The sequence below is a fragment of the Urocitellus parryii genome, chromosome 2, assembly GCF_045843805.1.
Source record: "Urocitellus parryii isolate mUroPar1 chromosome 2, mUroPar1.hap1, whole genome shotgun sequence".
NCBI classification, from domain to species: Eukaryota; Metazoa; Chordata; class Mammalia; order Rodentia; family Sciuridae; genus Urocitellus; species Urocitellus parryii.
The window spans coordinates 11,208,660-11,229,568 of NC_135532.1; the positions used below are offsets into that span (position 1 = coordinate 11,208,660).

Here is a 20,909-nt window from a genome sequence, read left to right on the forward strand (position 1 = left end):
CTTCGAAATGATGGGTGGTGCTCCAGTCTGGTTTAATGAATCTAGGGTGGGTCCTGGATATTGGCAGCTATGGAAAGCCCACCAGATCATTCTTTTTGTGGTTGTTGTGCAGGCTGGTGCTGAATTCCTGGGCTCAAGGAATTGAGCCTCCCCTGCACGGTAGTGGGGTCTGCAGGTGCCCTCCTCACTCTACCAGGCAATTCTAGTACACAGACAGGGTGCAGCCCATTGCCCCAGATGATCTCTTTGAAAGCCCTTCTTTGGCTCCAACATGATGTGATTTCTAAAAATTTAAAATTTTAAATAAAAGTAAACAAGGAAATCCAATCCACTTTGCAGATAATTCTGTTTAGAATCCTCTTCTTCCTAAAGTCAGAGGTCACAGAAGTCCTTAATCCACTTCATAAGTGACTTAACCCCCACAAAGTATTTTAGGCAGATCTTGTGAATCTGGAAAAGTTACATTTGCTCCGCATTTCAATATTCCTAAGTGAATTTTAAGTCAGTTACAAAACACAGATTTATTTTTCACCTTTGACAGTCCAGATGTAGTGGAAAAAAAACTCAAAAGATTGAAATTAAAAGGCTCAGATAGGAATTGGTATACATAAAGATAGATGAGAAATAAAGATATTGAATCATGGCTTTTAGCTGGGGATGACAACTCTCCCCCCTGGTGTGTTTGCCATGTGCCTCCTTGGGGTGAGGGAGGGGCGGTGGATGGGGGGCACCTTATAGAAACTCCGCATAGGCAGTCACAGTCACAGGGAGATATTCTCATTAAACTCCATGTCCCCAGACCCAGCTTGTGTATAAAATGCAGGTCCGAGTTGGAGATGGTTTTTCTTTTCCTGTTAAGAAGCCTGGACAGCTACTCTCTGGACCTCAAGGCCTGCCAGCCTGCCTGCTCCTCTCCCCAAGGCTGGCCTGGCAAAGAGGTGCGAAGGTGGAAACCCACCCGTGTGGAAGTCAGGAAATTGAAAGGCCCATGTTTGGGATTTGGATCAGAAGACAAGTCAAAGAAATAACACTGCCATCAGAAATGTGCATTTCTAAAGATATTTATTTGAAAGTTTCGAAAAAAGCAAAGCTCCTGCCCTGGGGCTTCTGGGAGTAAGTACAAAATACAATAATTAAATTAAGTCCAGCAGTTAAAATTCCTCATAAAAAGAAAAAGCTGGAGTGCTTCCCAATGGGGAATGCTTGACTTAAAAGAAAGGTTTTACTCTGTGGCCTGAAGGTCAACAAACTGGGGCTCTGTGAGAATGGATAAAATTTCTTAAAGGGGTCTTTCGGTCTTTGTTTTGTTGAAAGAAAATAAAAGAGTAAAAAGGGACAAGTTTTGAAAATTCAAAAAATGAAGGTGCAGTCCCTGAAATCATCACAATTTTTATAAACGCTGTACCGGAGGCTATGAAAACACTCTCTTTTTTGAGTGCTAATCGAACCCACATGCCTTTTAAGAATGAAGGGAAAGGCCAGTGGAGGGTTTCAACAGACCTCTTCAAAATGTGCTGCTTTTCAGAGGCGGTGCATGCAAATTCATGACCAATCGCTTGCTATTTATTTTGAAAATGTTTACTTTAAATATGTTCATAAATATATTCCACAACTTCAAGTTCCCTAGATGATACAAAGATGCATCCTTTTTAAACAAGGTTTTCATAAGGCAAAATTATAACAAGAATCTTTTGGGAGTCACCTCCTAAAATGGAATACTTATCATAGTCTGAAAATAATGGTTTTTATAATTATTTGTTGTTGCATTTCTAGTAACACGCCCCAAAAGGCATAAGAAAAAAATAGAAATCTAATTTTATGTGTTATATCATAAATAATGCAATGACATTAATATATAAAATTTATATTTTGTAAGTTATAAATAATGTGATAACAAATATATAAATTTGCTATTTTATAAATTTATGTGTGCAAATTAAAGTTAAACTTTACCTTCATAAGTATCACTCCAGACTCCCACAAGAGTCTCAAGCCGCACACTTAAATATCTTCTACTAAAACGTAAAGAACCAATAACGAATTTGCCATGTTGTTGATTGCCTAAATAGAATCTGAATGTTGGCTTTGCATTAAGACAGCATGATCAGATGTAGGGCATTAGAAGAGCACGCTGGCAGCAATATTTAATTTACTAAATAATTAGCAGCCTCATTGACATTTCTACTTTGATTCCCAAAGTACAACATTAGCTGTCGTCTGCACTCAGGGTCTCTCCAGTAAAATGGGCATAATAAACACCCCATGCCAAGTTCACAGTAAATGAAGGATTGCCCAATGTCCTGCAGGCAGCTCCATGATTAGAAAGCTAGATTTCCCTCCAAAACATGGGCACAGACTTAGGGGATTTTTCCCCCCTAATTTTGTTGTTTTCTTTCCTCCATTGGTTATTTTTGCTTCTGAAATTGGGAAGGGGGAGGGAAGAGAAGGTAAAATTGAGGGTTAAAGGAAGAGGAAGCAGCCTGAGAGCAGAGCACAGATGGCCCTGAGAGCCGGGCGGGCCAGACAAGAGGCTGCTGTGGCCTTTCTACTGTCCTTGATGTCTGTCTGTGTCCTGCCTCTTTATCCCTCTCCTGGGACTTCTTTCTTAGCCAACCCAAGACATTCTCCGGTCATTCCAACCAGCCCCTGTGGATAACCCTGCAAAATGTGCTAGGGTCTGTATTCACCTGGGAATGAAAGCTCAGCTTTCTCTGCTGGGCACAGACCCTGGCCCTGAGGGAGGCAGTGCTGAAGGAGGCTCCACTGTTTGCCTCATTCTTTCTTAAAGCTCACTCGGAGCTTCCTCTCTCCACAGAATCAAAGTGGGGATATTATTGTGGGACCATGAATCTGAGGAGTCCTAGGATGACTGTGGCTTAATGGAGGAAATCTGGAAACCTGAGTTGTAGACTTGGTTTGGTTAGCAGCATGACCTTGGGCAAGTCCCCTAATGGGGTCAGTAGTTGCACAACTCCCAGAGTACCCTAGCCGTGTATTTTCTGTGTGCACAGTGCCCCCTCCAGCTAGGAGTTGGTACTGCATAATCCCCCCTGGGCTTTGTTGTCTACAAAATCAAGGACTTTATAAAGGAGTTTATAGTCAAAACATCTGCAACACAGAGACATTTCCATAGTCCAGCGATGAGGCTAGATTTCTTTGTGGGGTGTGTGTGTGAGATGTTGGGGATTAAATCTAGGGCTTCAAACATGGAAGGCAAGTGTTTGCCACAGAGCTGCATGACTAGCCAGGGCCAGGAGATTTTATATATATATAAATATATAATATATATATTAGCTGTCATCTGCACTCAGGGTCTCTCCAGTAAATAAATACCTCGTGCCAAGTTCACAGTAAATGAAGGATTGCCCAATGTCCTGCAGGTAGCTCACATGATTAGAAAGCTAGATTTCTAAACTATAAACCAAACTATCTATCTATTTATATCTATCTATCTATCTATCTATCTATCTATATATATAGTTGTATACAATAACTTTATATTTATTTATTTATTTATTTATTTTTATGTGGTTTGAGGATCGAACCCAGTGCCTTGCACATGCTAGGTGAGTACTTTATCACTGAGCCACAACCCAGCCCCTCCCCACCCCCAGGAGATTCTTCACACCAACAACAGAGTTACAAAACTCTTCTGGAATGCTTGTGGCTGCCGAGTGTGTCTGTATCCAGGGCATAGGAGAATTCACCCCACCAACATGTTTTTCTGAAGAACAGAATGAGGACAGGGAGTTCACTTCATAGAAATGCTCTTTCGGGCAGCTTTGCTGCTGTGGGATTCCCATCTTCTGCTGCATTGTGAGGTCAGGATCTGTATGGAAGTAATTTGGCCTCTGTGTAGAGTGCCTATTATGTGCCAAGAAGGATGCTAGGTGCTTTTAAAAAATACTATAATTATTTATTAGTTTCATTTTATCTTTAGTTCACATTCATTCTTCCTTTAAAAATTGTGGTAAAATACACATAAAATTTACCATTTTAACTTTTTGTTTTGAGGTGTTGGGGATTGATATAGCCAACATTGATATAGGCAAGGGCTATGTCACTGAGCTATACCCCTAACTCTTTTTTAATATTTAATTTGAAACAGGGTCTTGATCATTTGCCCCAGGCTAGCCTTGAACTTGTAATCCTCCTGCCTCAACTTCCTAAGTAGCTGAAATTACAGGTGTGTGCCACTATAATGGAGTGCTTTAAAATACAATAGTTCATTTAATTACTTTATAGTATAGGCTTTACAGGAGCAGATGCATAGACATTAGGGTGAAAGATATTAAAGATCAATGCCCAGGAAAGGAAGGAGAAGGAATCAGGATTGGGGTGAAGGAACAGACCCAACAGTCTTGGTCAACCTTGCTGGGAGCTCTGGAACATACACAATTTGTTAGTGTGTCCCACATCTGGACCAAACAGCTGGGTCTCTATGTCCCTACCTCATCATTCCTATTCATCCCTGATGCAGGCCATCCAGGGAAGGGACTGGCCTCAGGCAAGACGCTGTAGGAGCTGTGGACTCTCTGCTGCCTGCCTACTCCATCTCCCTAGCCGGGCAAGTGGGGATCCTTGGAGGGCCATCTGGGTGGTACCATCTCCAGGAGTATCACATCTTCATGGCAACTCTTGGAATTAGGGATTATTATTTGTATAGTTGAAGAAACTAATGACCAGAGAGAATAAATGGCTTGTCCAAATGTAACATAACCTGTTAGTTGGAGAGTCAGGATCAAGTGTGGTGGGGAAAGAGTTCCTGACTTTAATGGACACACTTTCAGCAATCTGTGTTGGGGGTGAGAAGTGAGAGAAGGAGAGGGATCAGAATCCATGACAATGTCCAATATTCAGGAAATCTGCACTGTCTGGGGTGGCACACATATCTAAACAAGAACTACAACAGACATTCAGCCCTGGGCTTGGGAGGACTGAGGAAAGCCCAGCAAGGTGTCTCTGGGGTTCTGGGGAAACCTCACCGAACACAGTGTGTCTTACTGGTTAGGAGTCTCAGGGTGTGACACTGTCTGCCCACAGGCTTGCAGCTTGTGCAAGGGCTTTGCAAAATATCTGTGTGGTTATAGCAGCAGAAAACACAGCCCAGCTACATGATACCCTTTGAGACTGCCAATGCTGTCACAGTGCTGGAGCTCCTGCAGGCCAGCCTGGGAGAAGCCTCACAGAGATTCCATGGAAGCTACTGCAGGAATCACAGCTCCTGAAAGCCCAGTGTGAAAAATGGATGTGCGCCTGTCCTCATCTGGTAGTCAAGACTATTAGCATAGTTCTCCCAGAAAAATCTAAGCCAGAAATTCATGTTGGTTTTTGTGTTCTTCCCTTTCTGGAACTCAGAAGATTCCTCCTGCCTTCCTCCTGTTTAGATATTAAGCCAGATGCCTAGAGTGTGCCTTCCTCTGAAGAAACCATCCACACAAAGCTATCTGAAACTGAATGTTCCTTTTTCTCTTGATTCTATTAGTGTGTCTGAATAACTAAAGCAATTTGATTCATTGTCTAAAGATAAAACAAAATCAAACAGCCAAGCCAGCTATTTGGCATTATGTAGACCAAGAAAAAAAAAATCTATCTTCTTTTTCCTGAGTTCCCCCTCGTGGCAGATATTTTAGCTATTGTGACACAGCCATTGTTTGGTTCCCCCTTGCCTTTCATAAGATGGAGTTTTCAGTCGATTAGCTCTCTTATTTATGTAACGAAAGGAATCTCTAAAGTTCTTTCCAGGCCCAGGACTCTAGCCTCTGGGAATATGTCCAGTTTTCTGTATGATTACACTTTGCACACAGCAGTGCATGAGAATCAATGGTGATCAATGGAGAAGCCTTCTACAGTTAGAGGGGCCTTCCTGGGTCAGCAGGTAAGCGCAGGTGATCTAAGAGGTGGGTTCTACCCCTTCTAGGAACTGCAAGCTTTATCTTTGACTTAGGGTACAGCAGATCTACTCTGGAAGTCTGGCTCCTTAGTAACATTCCTGCTGCGTGAACAGAGGTCATGTAGGAGAAAATCACCTCTCCCTGGCCGCCCTCTGCCCTGAGCCTGAGCACACTTTCTAATTCCTGTTGTATGGTTCAGCAGGGGAAGAGGGGGAAGGGCCAAGACTGAGTGGGTTCCTGCAGTAACTCTGAGATGCTGTCAGACCTCAGGCTGGTGAAGAGGGAGGGGACAAGGAGATGAAAGAGGAGAAAACCAGCATATGACTTACAGTTTTCCAAACATTTAAAATTCTTAATTCACACCTATTGTTATTGCCACGATTGTAGCCCATGGCATTTTTGTTTTAACACTGGACTTTATTTTACAGCCTTGCCCCTCCCTTCACTTCCACAAAGGCATTTATTTATTTATGGCATGGGGATTGAACCCAAGGGCCCTTTACCACTGAGCTACATCTCAGTCCATCCTTCCCCTCCCCCATTTTGAGACAGAGTCTTGCTAAATTGTCCAGATTGGCCTCAAACTTGTGATCCTCCTGCCTCAGCCTCCTGAGTAGCTGAGATTACAGTCCTGCTCCAAGCTCCAGGCACATGGCCAGCAAAGCCTTTTTAATTTTAAAAGAAAAGTTCATCTGGGGCAAATCCTATGATATTCAGGGAACTGTGTGATACCCAGTCTACTCAACAGGTGTTTGTGGAATGACTAAAAGGGCCAATGAAGTGATTCCTTGGGAAAAGTTCAGAGAAATCTTGACTCTCTGACAGATCTTGACAAAGTTTTTCTTTTTTCTTTCTTAAACTGGGGATGGTCATTGATGGTATCTTCCATGGATGTGCAAGACAAATAGACATAGGCGGGGAAACGCTTAAGCAAAAAGTTCTCTGAAATGCAAGGCTCCTTTTTCTCTTGATTCAAACATCGTATCTGAGTAACGTGAGCAATCCAGTTCCGCGAGTGAGAAGCGGAGCCACGGGACTCTACCCTCCCGCACCTCCCTCGGGCCACCTAGCCAGCTTCCAGCAGTCCAGGTTAACCGCGCCTGCCTCAGATCACGGGGACCACCACCCCGGGAGATGTTCCTGGCACTTGCACGGTCTCTCGGACCTCGTCCTTGCGCTTGGTCCAGGGTCGTCTTCGGGGCTGGAGGGACACAGGGGCGGTCGGTGCTCAGGGCGGGCGCGAGGGCCCCACGCAGGTGTCCGGCCTGTGAGCGGGGTGCGCTGGGGTGCGCGGGGCCTGGGAGACCCGAGAGAGACGTTATTGTTACACTGTAACGAGTCTGATTAACATGCTCCTGACACTTTCTCTTAGTTTCTCCGGCTCCTAGCAACAGCGCACAAAGGCGCGGGATTGTCCCTGGCTCCGCGGGGACACGGGGCAGCCTTTGATCTGCCACCATTACAGCGGGGCTGCGCGACAAGCTCGCAGGCTCCGGGCGGCCCGCGGCGGGCGGGCGGGTGAGTGAGCGGGGCCGAAGTCCAGGCCGCTGGGCCGCCGGGCTCCCCACTGTGGCCCTGCAGGGCCGGACGCCCCATTGGCCGCGAGTCCGGAGCGCAGCTCCACGCGAGCATCTCGCCGGCCGGCGAGGGACCGCAGCCTCCCTGGGGGAGGCCCCACTGGCTTCCACGGGTCCCCGCAGCCCACCCCGAGGGCCGCGCCAGCCGATGACCGCAGGCCTCCAGGACGCGCAGGCGGCTCGCGGATGGGGCCGCGACCCGCGCACTGCGCGCCGCGGACGCAGCAGCGCACCTCCTTCCCACGCGGCGCGCGGGTCCCAGGCTCGCCGTGCCCTTCCCGTCGGAAGGAGCGAAAGTAAAACCCAGTTGATCATTTTAAATGGGAAAAAAAAAAAAAGAAAGAAAAGGGGAAAAAATCTAAAAAGGAAGGACACAGTTACAAAGTCCTGAAAGACTTTTTCAAACTAAATGTTCTGCGGGCTGAAGGGTTTGATCGCAGCAAACAGACTCCACAAAAAGGCGCCAGGGAGGATCTCGGTTCCTCCCTACAGATCACTTTGTGTCGTTGGCAATCCTTATTGATTTGGAAGGAGGTGTGCTGCCAAATTATTACTGGAATTTAAACAAACCAACAACAACGACAAAAATCACCGACTCAAAACAGCTTAAAGCTGCCGGGTCCCACTGCGCAAGCTTGCAGGTACCAAGTTACGAATCCGAAAGTGATTGACTTTCTATTTTGGTCGCTCTCCTAGTTATCCCCTCCCCCGACCCCAGTTTAAAACCGAGCGCGGAAGGCAAGACTAAGACTAAAGATTTAACATTTAAATGCTGGGGTCAGGTAATTACTTTCCCTCTTAATGGCAATGCGAAGACGTGGTGGGGGGAGGGGGCTCTGCACTGGGAGGTCCGTGTCCCCAAGCCTGAGGCACATGCTCTGCCTTTACAGACCCATCCGGTGACTCTCGCCTGCATCACTCTGCACAAAGTCCTGTTGGAAATTTATAATGGGCTTCGTACCAACAACTGCTTTCCTACTACTAGAGGGGGAAAATGAAATAAAAATAAAAACGGAGGATTCATGTTGCACGGCAAACTGAAATCCTAAAAGCAGAGTCTCCTTCAAATGAAGAAGCCTGTATCCTTTCTTCTCCTTATATGGCATCCTTAGAAAATTCGCGTTATCAAGGAAGAAAGCCAGTTACTCAAACTTCCACAAAACTATTGGGTGTAAAGGTGTGAACAATAATACACTTCTATTTTAGAGGGAACACAACCACATGGTTTGTTCTAATTATCCAGCAAAATAATGCCAGGCAACCAGTGACTTTCAAATTCAAATTGGAGGCTGTGAAGTCTTCATTCTGCAGGACACGGCTTCCCCAGCAGTCCCTGGAGGAGAGGCGGCAAGGCAGCCGCCCCTGCTGCCCCAGTTCAAAACTTGGACATCAGAAGGGAAGGCACCCAGGTCCCCAGAACTTACTAACTTGTGCTCACAGAAGTGCCTCGTTCCAATTGGAGTTCCCCTGACCACTTCAATAAAACATGACTGTATCGATATAATCCTCTATACATTAAAATGAGGTTGTCACAGATTGTCATTAAGACCTCAGTAAAACAATGAAGACATTATTGGGCACCCCCCCCTCCGGCAAGGTATTAGGGGAATAAAGCAATCTACACCACACGGGTCCTATTGAGATTAATGAAAAAATTATGCAAAAAAAAATCTCAATTTCCTTTTCCCGTGACGGGCTTTGCATACACGCAGTCAGTCCTGCCTGGCACCTGATGATTTATTAAACTAATCTGCGGCGATCACCACCGATGTACTCGACTCAATCTTGTCCTGGCTCATTTTCTAAGTAATTGTTTCTCATTAGTTCTGATAATGTTTTAATAGTGTTACCCATAATTTAGCCCCCAAGAATTAATAACAAGGGGGTGATATGGTGGAGCAGTGATGAGCTACACAAAATATAAACAGGTATGGTTTTTAATTAATCTGATTAGCTGCAAGGTCCTCTTCCTGTGCTCAGCTCCCAGCTCAGGAGCTGGGCAGACCTCACTGCCCACATCAGGAGTGCCTGAAAGGAGGTGTCGCTACCCACCCTCAGCTGCCTGCCCCTCCCCAGTGACACCTTTGCTCAACCTTGGCACCAGAGAAGTGGGGGGAGGAGGAAGAGTGACAGTATCTTCCGCATCTCCTTATCCTTCAGTTTGTCAGTCAGGGAAAAGAGGCAGGAAGGGGCTCGGGTTGTGACTCAACTCTCTTCTGAGGCCCTCATTAGAGTCTTTGCTCAGAGAGTGGAACCTTGGTTCCAGTGTTTGGCTCTGGCCAGTCCCAGTGTCATGATTCTACTGTAAGGGGGACCACTGGGTTGAGTAAGATCACGCTGGGGAGACTTAAACAATAAGGGGGTTTGTTTGAACAGAATTTGGGACAAGGGTCTGGTGAGCAGGCCACCAATGGTGAGGACCTAGGAACCTATGGGCCTGTTGCTAATGGGGTAGGAGTTCCAGCCAGGCCCTGCTCTTAGTCCCAAGCCAAGACCAGGCTGCAGGGCTGCTGTTTCTGAGTTCCTGTTGCCTTCTGCCAGGCAGGTGGGACTCCCTGGGAGGCGGCCAGACTTCCCACAAGGCCTGACCTGAGGAGTCCCACCTGTGTGGATGTGGAGGCCGCCTGCATGGAGGCGTGGAGACCAGAATGTGTGCCCTTGTGTCCCCTCACAGCCAAGGGCTTACCTGGACCAGTGCTTTTTCTGTGTGTGTGTGTGTGTGTGTGTGTGAGAGAGAGAGAGAGAGAGAGAAAGGGGGGGGGGAGAGAGAGAGAGAGAGAGAGAGAGAGAGAGAGAGAGACTGACTTTTGAGCAGTCTTCCCACCCGTGTTCTGAGCAGACACTGGGTGTGGACACCCATGCTCCGTCTCCACTGTGACACTGTGGTCCATGATTCCCGGCTGTAGCTGCCGGGCCTGGGGTGCTCCTGGGGAACTGCTGCCCTTGCCCATTGCTGCGGTCCTGATGTGCAGCTCAGCGGGTGGCCCATCACCTCTGAAGGTGGCCACATGCCATCTTCTTCCTTCCTGCCCACTGAGGGAGGAAGGGTGATCGGGTCCTGACGAAGGGCTTGGGTGGCTGCTTGGGGCAGGGGAGATGTACTGCCCAAAGCATGTGGCCCCACCTGATGTCCCATGTCCACCTAAGATCTGGCTCCTCGGGACCCCTGTTTGGGAATACTGATGTCCCAAGAATATGTTTTCCCAGAGCCATGTCGCCTGGGTTTGGTCCTCCCAAGAGCCAGCTGGAATAGGGTCCTGCCCCTCCTGCCCTGCGCTGGAGGGTGGGGTCCCATGGCAGTGGTGGGGTTTCCCACTCGGCTTGGGTGTAATGGCGCCTCTGCTTGTAACTAAACTTCACCTCTGCTCACCTCTTGGGCTTCCTGTAGGAATGGGAAGAGGTGGGGAAAGCAGACCCATGGTTGGGGCACATGCTAGGGGCCACGGAGAGAATCAGCCACAAGGGCATAGGAGGAGGTGAAAAATGAAACTGAAAAACAACTGTTTTCTATTTACAAATTTAAATAAACAGAACAGCCTTCCCCGCGGAGTCCGTCTAAGAGCAGCAGCGTCGCTGCTGTGTAGGTCATGAAAAGGTTGGTGTAGAGTTTAAAACTTCCCATTCTGTTAATTTCTTAAAGAACAGTCGTCCAGAGTCTCGACACAAAAGCTCATGATTTAATGAGGAACAGAAACAAAATCTCTGATTGTTGGTGTTTCAAACTTCATTGGCGTCCTCTGGGCACGCACACGTTGATCCTCCGCAGCTTCAATACCCTTTAGCCTTCAATATAAGAGTACGTGCTGAATAGGGAACAATGGCTGGTTGTTATGTTTATTTACCCTTACTACAAGCTGGGTTAACCTCTTCAAAACAGCTTTACTAAGCCCGTTAACCACACCACCCATATGACCTGGAGCAGCATCTCTAATGTGATGCAAATCTTGCAGGGGGCCATAGGCACCAGCCCCGTGGCTTTGTGTCTTCCGAGAGGCTACAAGTTTATGGCTGAGGGAGTCCTGTCCTGGCCATACATTTACAGAGGGGAAATGGCCTCAATGGCGAACAGTTAAACGGGAGAATAAAGGGGAGAATGGATGGTCTTGTGTTTCTGCACATTTATTTTTTAATTGCCGGCAACGGTTGACCCAAAGCATCCAACGCCCAGGACGGGAGCTGTACTGGGGGCAGTTCAGGGTGTGGAGGCTGCATTTGGGGGATGAAGGTTAAAGGAATCAGTTTGAAAGTATTTTTAGAAGGTATCTTACAAGCCAATATAACACTTAATAATGTTTTATCAGATTATCAGTGAAATAGACAGGAACTCTTAATTTTGTTCTTATTCTTTAAAAACCTGGCCCTTCTTAAAATTATTTGTGATGCCGGCTGTAGAGATGAACAACGTGGGAAACCTTTCCCAACATGAGAAGAGTGCAGGCATATGTGCATTTGGGAAAGATCTGTTTCAAGAAAGACCTAATTTCCTCTCACTGCCCATCCTTCCCGAGATTCTCTCTCCCTGTGAAATCATAAACCCATATTCGTCAAACATTGATAAACAACAATACAATCATAAATTTGGACTCCAAAGGAAGAAAGTCCATTTTTAGAGGCATAGCTGACCAGTAAGACAACAACGGGAAAAATCGTGATTAACGCGAACTGCAGACCAAGGAAGGTCCAAACCTGGCATGCTTAACGAGGTGCCCTGAGTGGTACGGTGTGTCTTTAAGAAACCCACTGTATATGTTCAGCCCACCTGATGAGAGCTGCATTGAACAGATCATTTTTCCTTGATGGATGTGGCAAGCGTGACAATGTTCTGGGCCTGCTTCAGTAATGGCATGTCGATCATACTCCCTTGGAAAGTAAAGGCTCCCTGGAAAACAGAGAATACAAACTTCCTAAAAGAATGCTCGGAAATTATAGGCTTTCTTCCTGCGCACACTTGTACAAGAACATTTTCGATTCCACCTGAATTACACTGACTTTCCTGCCCAACTTTTGAGAAAGCCAAAGTAAATTGCAGGGGAAAGATTTCTTTCTTTCCTCCTGAAGGGGGGGGGGCACCTTTAGCATTTTAATGGAGAGGAAAAACATACCAGACACAAAGCATGGGAAACTGCTCATTTAACTCTTGAAATCAAGCAGGAAACAACAGTGGAAGGAAAATTTAAATACTTCTTTATATAGCCTGTGAAATATTGCATAGGACTTTAAAAGCTCTATTGATTAGTGTTTTTAAAAAATGATATGATTGAGGGGTGTCGTAAAATGTATGGTGATGACGACATGCAAGGTAGCAATGTCCTGAGTACCAAGAGATGAGTCTGTTGGGACACACTTGCAGAAGAGTAGGATGACAGGGACATGAGTCTGTGACAAAGAAATCTTAGGCCTGCTGAATGTTGAGACTGGAAGGCATCTCTGAGATTCCCTGGTATGTGCTCATTTTGCAGGTTTTTTATTGTTCAAGCCTTCTATAAATCCTTGCTCGGTGTTTCATGTGACCTAGGCCCTGTTCTGTGTTGGGAAGGTAGAGCCCAGAGTCATCGAGGGATCGTTCAAGGTTATGTGACTAGGAAAGTCAGAGCTGTGCCCAGCGCTTGGGTCTCAAGAGTTCCAAACCTTCTCAGAAAAAGAAAAATCAAACAGAGGTGGCATGTCCAGAACCCACAGTTAATGTCTGGTTGTTTATGTATTTTTAATAATTTCTTTTTGCTGCTTGCAATTATAGCCCTTCATGAACTCTTCTTCCTCCTACCCGCTGGCAAGGGTGCTGGTGTGCATGGAGCAGGTGGTCTTCCGGGACTGGACATGGGCTGCAGCAACCCTAATCTTTGTTATTGGTGGTTCATTTGGAGATAGTGCAGCCCATTCTGGAGTTTGCAAGTACAAGTGCCACTTCTCATCAGCCAATGCTGTCCTTAACCAGGGCTTCTTGCATGGTGTGCTCGAGTCCCACCATGAGGTCACTCAGGGTTCCACATGCATGGGATGGAGGTTAAAAAAGAGAGAAAGAAGGAAAGGAATGTGCAGGGAATCCTTAGCAATGATTTCAGAATTTATCATTCAATCCAGAGATTTAAGAACCTACTAGGATTGGAATTTCTTCCTTCTCATCCTCAGAACAGTGAACCACAGTCCTGTGTGGCCTAAAATTCTGGAAGTCACTTTGTGACCCTCTTGCTTTTCCTATTTATACCCCCAGGTTGGCCTTTGCATCATTCTGTTCAGCCTGGAGCTAATTCGGGTCATCTCTCTGACCATGATGAATTTATGCATTTGGTCTGAGGAGTTCTGTAGGTTACATTCCATGGAAACCAGGGCATGAGTGACATGCTGTTTTACAAGGCAATCCTCTACTTTTCTTATTGGAGTAAATGAGGAAGACCAAAGGCCTCTTCGTTATCCGCCCACCAAGTGGATTATGGCCCTATAAAGCGGCACATCTGTCCTTCGAAGGCTTAAATAATAGGCTGGAGAGAGAAAATTAGCATAGATGCACATGAAATCCAAAACGATGTGCAGAGAATCAAAATGATGCCTTTGGGTTTATGCCATGTTGCCCGGAACTGCTTTGCGGTCCACATGCACATCAAAGATGAAAAATGCTTCCTGTAGCTTTTCAAGACAGGGAGATCATTTCTTTCTTCTGTGGTGGCAGATTCTGCTTGATTTGCTTTACTAAGATGGAAAACAAAATTGAGCATTTTTGTTCTATGTTTCCTTCATCTGTGCAAATTGGGGATTTTAATGTTAAGAATTAGATTGCCTACTATGAATATTTTTGTGCGTTCACATATCAACCTATAATCTGTTTTTTAATATATGGATCTACATGGGAAATATAAATTGTCTGTTGGTCAGAATTTGAAAAAATTCGTTTTTCAAAAAGCTACTTGGATTTTTTCAGAGGGGTTGAAATATTCCTTTTTTTGGGGGGGGGCGGGGAGGGTACCAGGATTGAACTCAGGGACACTCAACCACTGAGCCCCAGCCCCAGCCCTATTGTATATTTTATTTAGTGACAGGGACTCACTCAGTTGCTTAGTGCCTCGCTTTTGCTGAGGCTGGCTTTGAACTTGCCATCCTCCTGCCTCAGCCTCCCCAGCCACTGGGATTACAGGCATGCACCACCGTGCTTGGCTGAAATATTTCTTAATAAAGAATTTAGAGAAGTTTCAATTTCACAGCCTGTTAAAATGCAGATTCCAGGGCCCACTCCCACACGGTTTGAAGAAGTCTGGAGTTGGCCAGGAATCCTGATGTTGTCATGCCCATTTACACTTGAGAACCTGTGTTTTCACTGGTTTGGCCACTGCTGGTGACAGGATAGGCACAGAAATAACAGTAACTTCCTCAGACCCTGGCGTCCTCCATGGGAGACCCCTCCTGAGCCGGAAGTGATGGGGATGGTGAGATGAGGTCAGGGATCCCAGCTGTGGGCTCTTCACATCTCTTACATTTCTGGTATTTAGTACTGGACTTTCTTTCTCCCTCTGGAGTAGGAGTCATTTGCTAAGAGCCACAAATTGATCTAATTCTTTTTAAATTTTGTTGCCGTGGGGATGGAACGCAGTGCCTCAGGCTTGCTAGACACCTCTGCCCCAACTGATCTACCCCCACCCCCACTCCCAACTCAATTAGTTTTTAGACACCTTCTTTGGGCATTTGGGGTGCATTCTCTGGCACATTCCAACGATGATGTTGCTGCTGTGACTCGCCCAGAGAGGGATCTCTGTGGCATTCATGGCCCTTGAGCGCAGTTGCTAGATGCTCTCCTTCTAGGGACACCTTCTTCCTAGGCAGTGTTCAGTCCTTTGCTCAGTGACAGTTCCCAGTGAATTCCTAATGCCTTCAGTCACTTTGCTCATCTGGATCTCCCTTGGGATCCTGGTCGTGCAGTCACTGGCTGCAGTCGCTCAGCCCGGCCTGACCTGCTGGAGGTGGCCCTTCTTTGCCAGTAGTCAGCTGCTACTTGAGCCTCACGAAGGCAGGGATGGCAGTCCTCAGGGATGCTCAGCATCGCGGCGCGCTCCCTTCTTTCCTGTGTTGCAACCTCTCACGCTGTGGAGTCCTTGGATAAGCCCTCATGAGGCCTTGGTTTCATTGCTATTGGATTGTGATTTGGGGGGTGCACTGGGCATCAACATCAAACCCAGGGGTGCCACTGAGCTATATCCTCGGCCACTTATTTTTGAGACAAGTTCTCACTAGATTGCTGAGGCTGGTCTTGAACTTGTGATCCTCCTGCGTCAGCCTCCTGAGTCACTGGGATTACAGGTGTGCACCACCACACCAGGCATGATTTTCATTTTAAGGATGGGTTTGGGTGCCAGGCTCCTGAAGTTCAGTAGGAAGGCTGTTGGCTCCTGGGCTGGCCAACAGAGGTCTCATTGATAGAAAGCTGAGATGTTTCCTTATGGCGTGTGTGTGTGTGTGTGTGTGTGTGTGTGTGTGTGTGTGTGGTGTGTGTGTGTGTTGCACTTCCCTAATTGGAATCAGGTGGTTATCTTTCTAAAGCAGATCAGATGGGATTATCCATTTGCTTAAGCCCTGTCTCAGTTCATTTTGGATTTATGGAATCATGAGCGGGACCCCTAGTCCAGCCCTACCCTTTTTTCAGCCTTGCATCCTGCCAGTCTTTTAGGGCCCTGACCCGTCCCCACAAGACACACACCCCTGATGCCACCTCTGGGAAGGTGTCCAGGCTCCCTTGATAGAGGCCACCTCTCCTTCCTTTCCTTGCAGCCTCTGGTGCGGCCCGTCCTACCCTCCTGTACTGGCTCACTCTGCTGGGAGGCCCTCAAGGACAGGGCCAGGGCTCATGTGCCTCTGATGGCCCAAATACAGCACCCAGGACATGCCAGGTGCATAGGAGATGCCCCATAAAGCTGGACTGACAAAGGTGAAGAGGAAGGAAGAGAGAGCCAGGGAAGCAACTTGAACTTGATGGAACGTGGAGACTCAGTTCCATGGGGTGAGATTTGGGTCATTTCTCTTTAGTTTTGGACCTTAGGAAGGGACTGTGGTTGTCTGGTCAAAGCTTTGCTACAGCATGACTCTGCAGGGTCCCCATGGCACCCTGACACATGCAGTAAAGTTCTAACCCAGTGGTCCCAGGGACCTGGGGATCTGCCACCCACCTGGTCAAGTTCTGCAGGACCTGGGACCTATTCTGTGATCCTCAGCCCATGTGCCACCCCCATGTATTTGGAGCCTACTGTGTGTCTGGCATGGCTGGGCACTGGGCTGCTAGAGCAGGGACCAGGGCAGATGGGGTCCTGACCTCGTGGGGCCTCCAGCCTGATGGGGGAAAGACAGTGAGCAAACATTTCTAGAACTGACTGTGTACCTGCAAACGCTCCAGGAGGAAGGCACAGGGAGCTAAGGGCATTTGCAGGGGGTGGGGCTGACCTGGTTAAATGGCCCTTCCTTTGGGAAGCCATGTTTAAGCTGAGATGTGAAGGGTGAGTAGCAGCCTCTCAGGGGAAAGGGGGCAGAGGCGGGAAGGAAGAGACCCGGCCACATGGCGGTTACGAGTGGAGCTTGGTCCTTTTGTGGGGCCCACGCCAGGCGACTGAAGGGAGAGTGACTGAGAATGAGGATCCACCCCTGGTCCCCATGAGCCTTCTATTTCCTTTCTTATTACTCTCCCCTTGTCTGCAAGTGTCTCTCTGTGCCCTTGATCTTTCCTGAGTCTAGTGACATTCACTGGACAGTTGGCTAGCACTAGTTGAGCCTCCAATAGGGCACAGTGACTGACCTCAAAAACTGTGATGTCAGGTTGGGGTTGGACTTAGTTTCAGTGAGAATGTCACATTTGTGGTGCTTAAGGGCTTAGGAGCCACAGAGAGAAGGAGCTACCCAAATGGGGGCAGTTTGGCCAGGGAAGGGCTTTGAGGAAGACGTACTTCTAAACCTCCTAAGGTTTAGAGGCCAGGGATGGGCAGGGGAGCAGCTCAGGGGTAGGGCACCTCCGTAGCACACGAGGCCCTGGGTTCAGTCCCTGGCACTGCAAAAAAAGAAAAAAGTCAGGGGCACCCAGTGAAGGTCTAGAGAGGGGCCTGGAATCTGGCACTGCCCAGAGAGAAGTGGTGTGGAGTTGACTCTCCTCTTCAGGGGCCCTGTGCCTATGGTCACCAATGACTCCCTGAACAAGACAAATGAAAAAAGCACAGGATAGAGGCTGGCGTTTTCTGTGGCTGAAGAGGTCGTCTAGGGCCTGAGGAAAGGGGACCTAAGTAGCCCAAATTAAAGTGATACGGAAGAGACAACATTGTACAATTTTGGTTCTGCTACTCGTTAGCTGGAAATCTCCCCCATGACCAAGCACAGAGAGACTCAGTCTCTTGTCAGAGCACAGGGGGCCACTCAAGGCTGGCACTTCCCTGGACCCTGAGGGGAGGACATAGAGGCAATATTTTCTTTTTTTTTTTTAAATTGTAGATGGACACAATACCTTTATTTTATTTATTTATTTTTATGTGGTGCTGAGGATGGAGCCCAGTGCTTCACACGTGCAAGGCAAGTGCTCTGCCACTGAGTCACAGCCCCAGTCCATACATAACATTTTCAAAGCCACTTTCTTCCTTGCAGTGGGGAAGGCATGATTATTTCAATTTTATAGATGCAACAACTTGGGTCCAATATCAGTTAACCTTTTTAAGGAACTTACTAAAAAAAGCTAAAGCTGTACCTCAGATCTCAGTGTCTGCCCACGTTATGGGTGAAAACAGTAGTGCCTCAGATGAATGCAGAAAAAAGAAATTTAAAGGTTTACTATGTATCTATTTTATGTACTATATATTTTCAATTTTTATTTTGATGTAATTTGTAAAAAAAAATACCTGGCATATCTATACTATTATTCAAGAGATATTACTAGGATGAGGCTAAAAAATATGTGTAAGAAAGGGCCAGGTAAGAAAATGAGAAAATGCAATTTTAACAATAAATTTGGAGAGAACCAAAATATAACAACTTTCACTTATAGTTTCCAGTTAAAACCCCTTTCTATAATTATTATGGTATCAGAAATACCAAAATCCAACAATACAATATGTGGGTGATATTTGAAGTCTTGAAACCATTTGCTAAAAGGATTAAAAGAGGGAGCATTTGACATTTGCTTCCAAATATCAGTAACCCTTTGTTTTATGGGTACAAATCTTTAAAACTGTCATTCAAAATGGTAAAAGAATATTATGGAAGACTTGGGAAACAGAACATGTTTTTCTTTTTTTTTTAACACTTCAAATTGCAGTGATAATTTGATAGATATTTTAATAATATTTTGAATTAAAATTCAGCAGCCATTTACTCCTATTGCCAGATAATTTACAGATGCTAATGTATCTCTACGTGAAATTTCTAAAAGTTCAGCTGAAGTCATTCAGCATGGACGACAATTCATATTGTGCTAATCTGTCTTTAGCACTATCGCTGGAATTCAGACAGACGACGTCCCCTGGCCTTTGATGGGAAGTCCTTTAAATGACTGTAAGAATGTAACAGGTGGAATATCTGAAGGGGTGGCTTTGCCCCTGCCTGGGGACTGCTCAGAACTGTCTGGCTGGAGCACTATCCTGAGCGCCCTGGGAAGGCCCTCAGCCTGCCTCAGACGCAGGGCTCGGAGCAGGTGTGGGGAGTGGGGATCCTGCACCCTGGGCAGCAGGATTTATTTTCCAAGTTAAAGCCTGGAGAAGCCACCCTGGACCCTTCGGTTCCTTCCCAGACTTTCCCCTGTAGCTCTCCAGCTTTCAAAACCCAGAGCACAATCATTAATGGGAACGGAACAGAGGTCTTCCTGTGGCCCTGTGCAGCTCCACCTGCCAGGTCGGCACTGTCCTGAGAGGACGCTGGGGACCATCTATCCCATCTAGCTGCCCTGGGACTCCCTGCTAAACTAAAATAGGACCCACCCCGGGGTGTGCAGCTGGAAAGAAAGGCTCAGAAAGACACACAGATGGAAGGGACTTGCTTTTCTGGGTTCTTCCCTTGAGGTCACTTGAGGTAGAAGGTTAGGAATATGGGCTTTGGGCTCAGCCACACCTGAACTTGAATCAGTATGTCTAGTTCTGCTGTGTGCCCCAGCCTCAGTTTCTGCATCTGTGAAATGGGAATGATACTTCCTTGTGGGGTTGACCTGAGGATTAAAGACAATAATGCATGTGATGGCTCGTCACATAACAGTCTCAGCAGATGGGACCTGTTACTGCAACACCAGCACCACTGCTGCCACCATAGCTGGGACAGGTCGCCATGACCACTGTTGCCACAACCAATCCCAGTACTCAGACCCCTACTCTGACTACTATCACCACTACTAGGACCACTGTTGCTCCTGGCATTGCTACTGTCACTGCTAGCCAGAGGCCACTGCATTCCATCTGCCTCAGCCAGTGAGAAGCAGGGTGCGTGCATCACAGCAGGGTGTGACGCCCTCAGAGTCCCTTTAAGACTTTGAAGACCCCAGTGATGCTGGAAGCAGGAGGAGGAGGTGCAGGTGCATGCCTCAAGCCCCTTGAACCCCCCAGCAGTGACAAAGCACACCCTTAGCTGACTTTAAGAACTACACTCAGGAGCGCTATCTTTTTGTCAGAGCATCAGCTACTAAACAAACAGATTTAAAGGAATTTAGAAACTCAGATGTCCAGCTAGGGAAGTTCCTCATCAACTGTAGGTAACCTGACACCAGCAGCCTGTTTTACACCAGAGGAGGCCCCCAAACAGCACAGGGCTCTTCAGCAGAGGACAGTTAGGAAAAGGAAGAGGTGTCACAAAGAGGACTGGCCAGCCGTGCTTGTTAAAAACAGGGAGGAAATTCCACAGAATGTGGAAATGGGATGGATGTAAGATGAACAGGCAGCAAGGACATTTTGCTTTATAGAAAGGAAGCATGGAATTATTTAGCTCTAGTCCTGTAGAGAAAGTAGAAAAATTCACAAAGTCAGAGGAGAAAGAAGTAGAAGGTCTGGAAAATGGATTTGATAGGTGCAAAGCAGGACGACTGAGGCAACTGAACCGGAGGAGAGCTGGGGTGAATGCCTGGATCATTTATCTTAATATGTGACCAGTACCCAGTCAGCCACAGATGGAGGGTCTCAGTGGACCAGAGCCATCCTTATTTTACAAACTTATAGAGGAGACTAAGGGTGCCTTCTGTTTCAAAAACACACAGCCTTTGAAATATAGGTAACAAGATTGACCTTAGAAAGTATTCAGGCAGAACGATCAGACAGAAATAGACATCTTTATGTTAAATGTCTTTTAATAAAGACAACTGGAAAAACCAAGCCAAGTGTGTCACACGTAAAGTGAAAACAACTAGATTTATAAGAGTCTTGAAATCTAAGCAGTTTTCAAATGTGCCAGGAAATTAGACTTTGTGCTTAATTTTCTCAGGCTTTTCCACTGGCTCTACTGAGGTATG

General features: G+C 46.7%; 1 protein-coding gene across 6 annotated transcripts in view; it reads right to left on the reverse strand.

Annotated features, from left to right (window-relative positions):
• Nucleotides 1-259: 259 nt before the first annotated feature.
• The window catches only part of Clybl (citramalyl-CoA lyase), a 240,261-nt gene continuing 219,611 nt past the window's right edge, over nucleotides 260-20,909 (reverse strand). For 2 of the 6 annotated variants that reach the window (XM_026400271.2, XM_026400254.2), the window contains 2 exons: nucleotides 12,231-12,350; nucleotides 11,127-11,254 (listed from right to left, as the gene is read on the reverse strand). In XM_026400271.2, the coding sequence (XP_026256056.1) occupies nucleotides 11,250-11,254; nucleotides 12,231-12,350 (125 nt within the window). In that variant the 3' untranslated portion in view covers nucleotides 11,127-11,249. Of the gene's footprint in view, nucleotides 284-7,166; nucleotides 7,192-11,126; nucleotides 11,275-12,230; nucleotides 12,351-20,909 lie in introns of those variants that run through there. The other 4 variants (XM_026400267.2, XM_026400257.2, XM_026400264.2 and 1 more) reach the window with 3 other exon arrangements.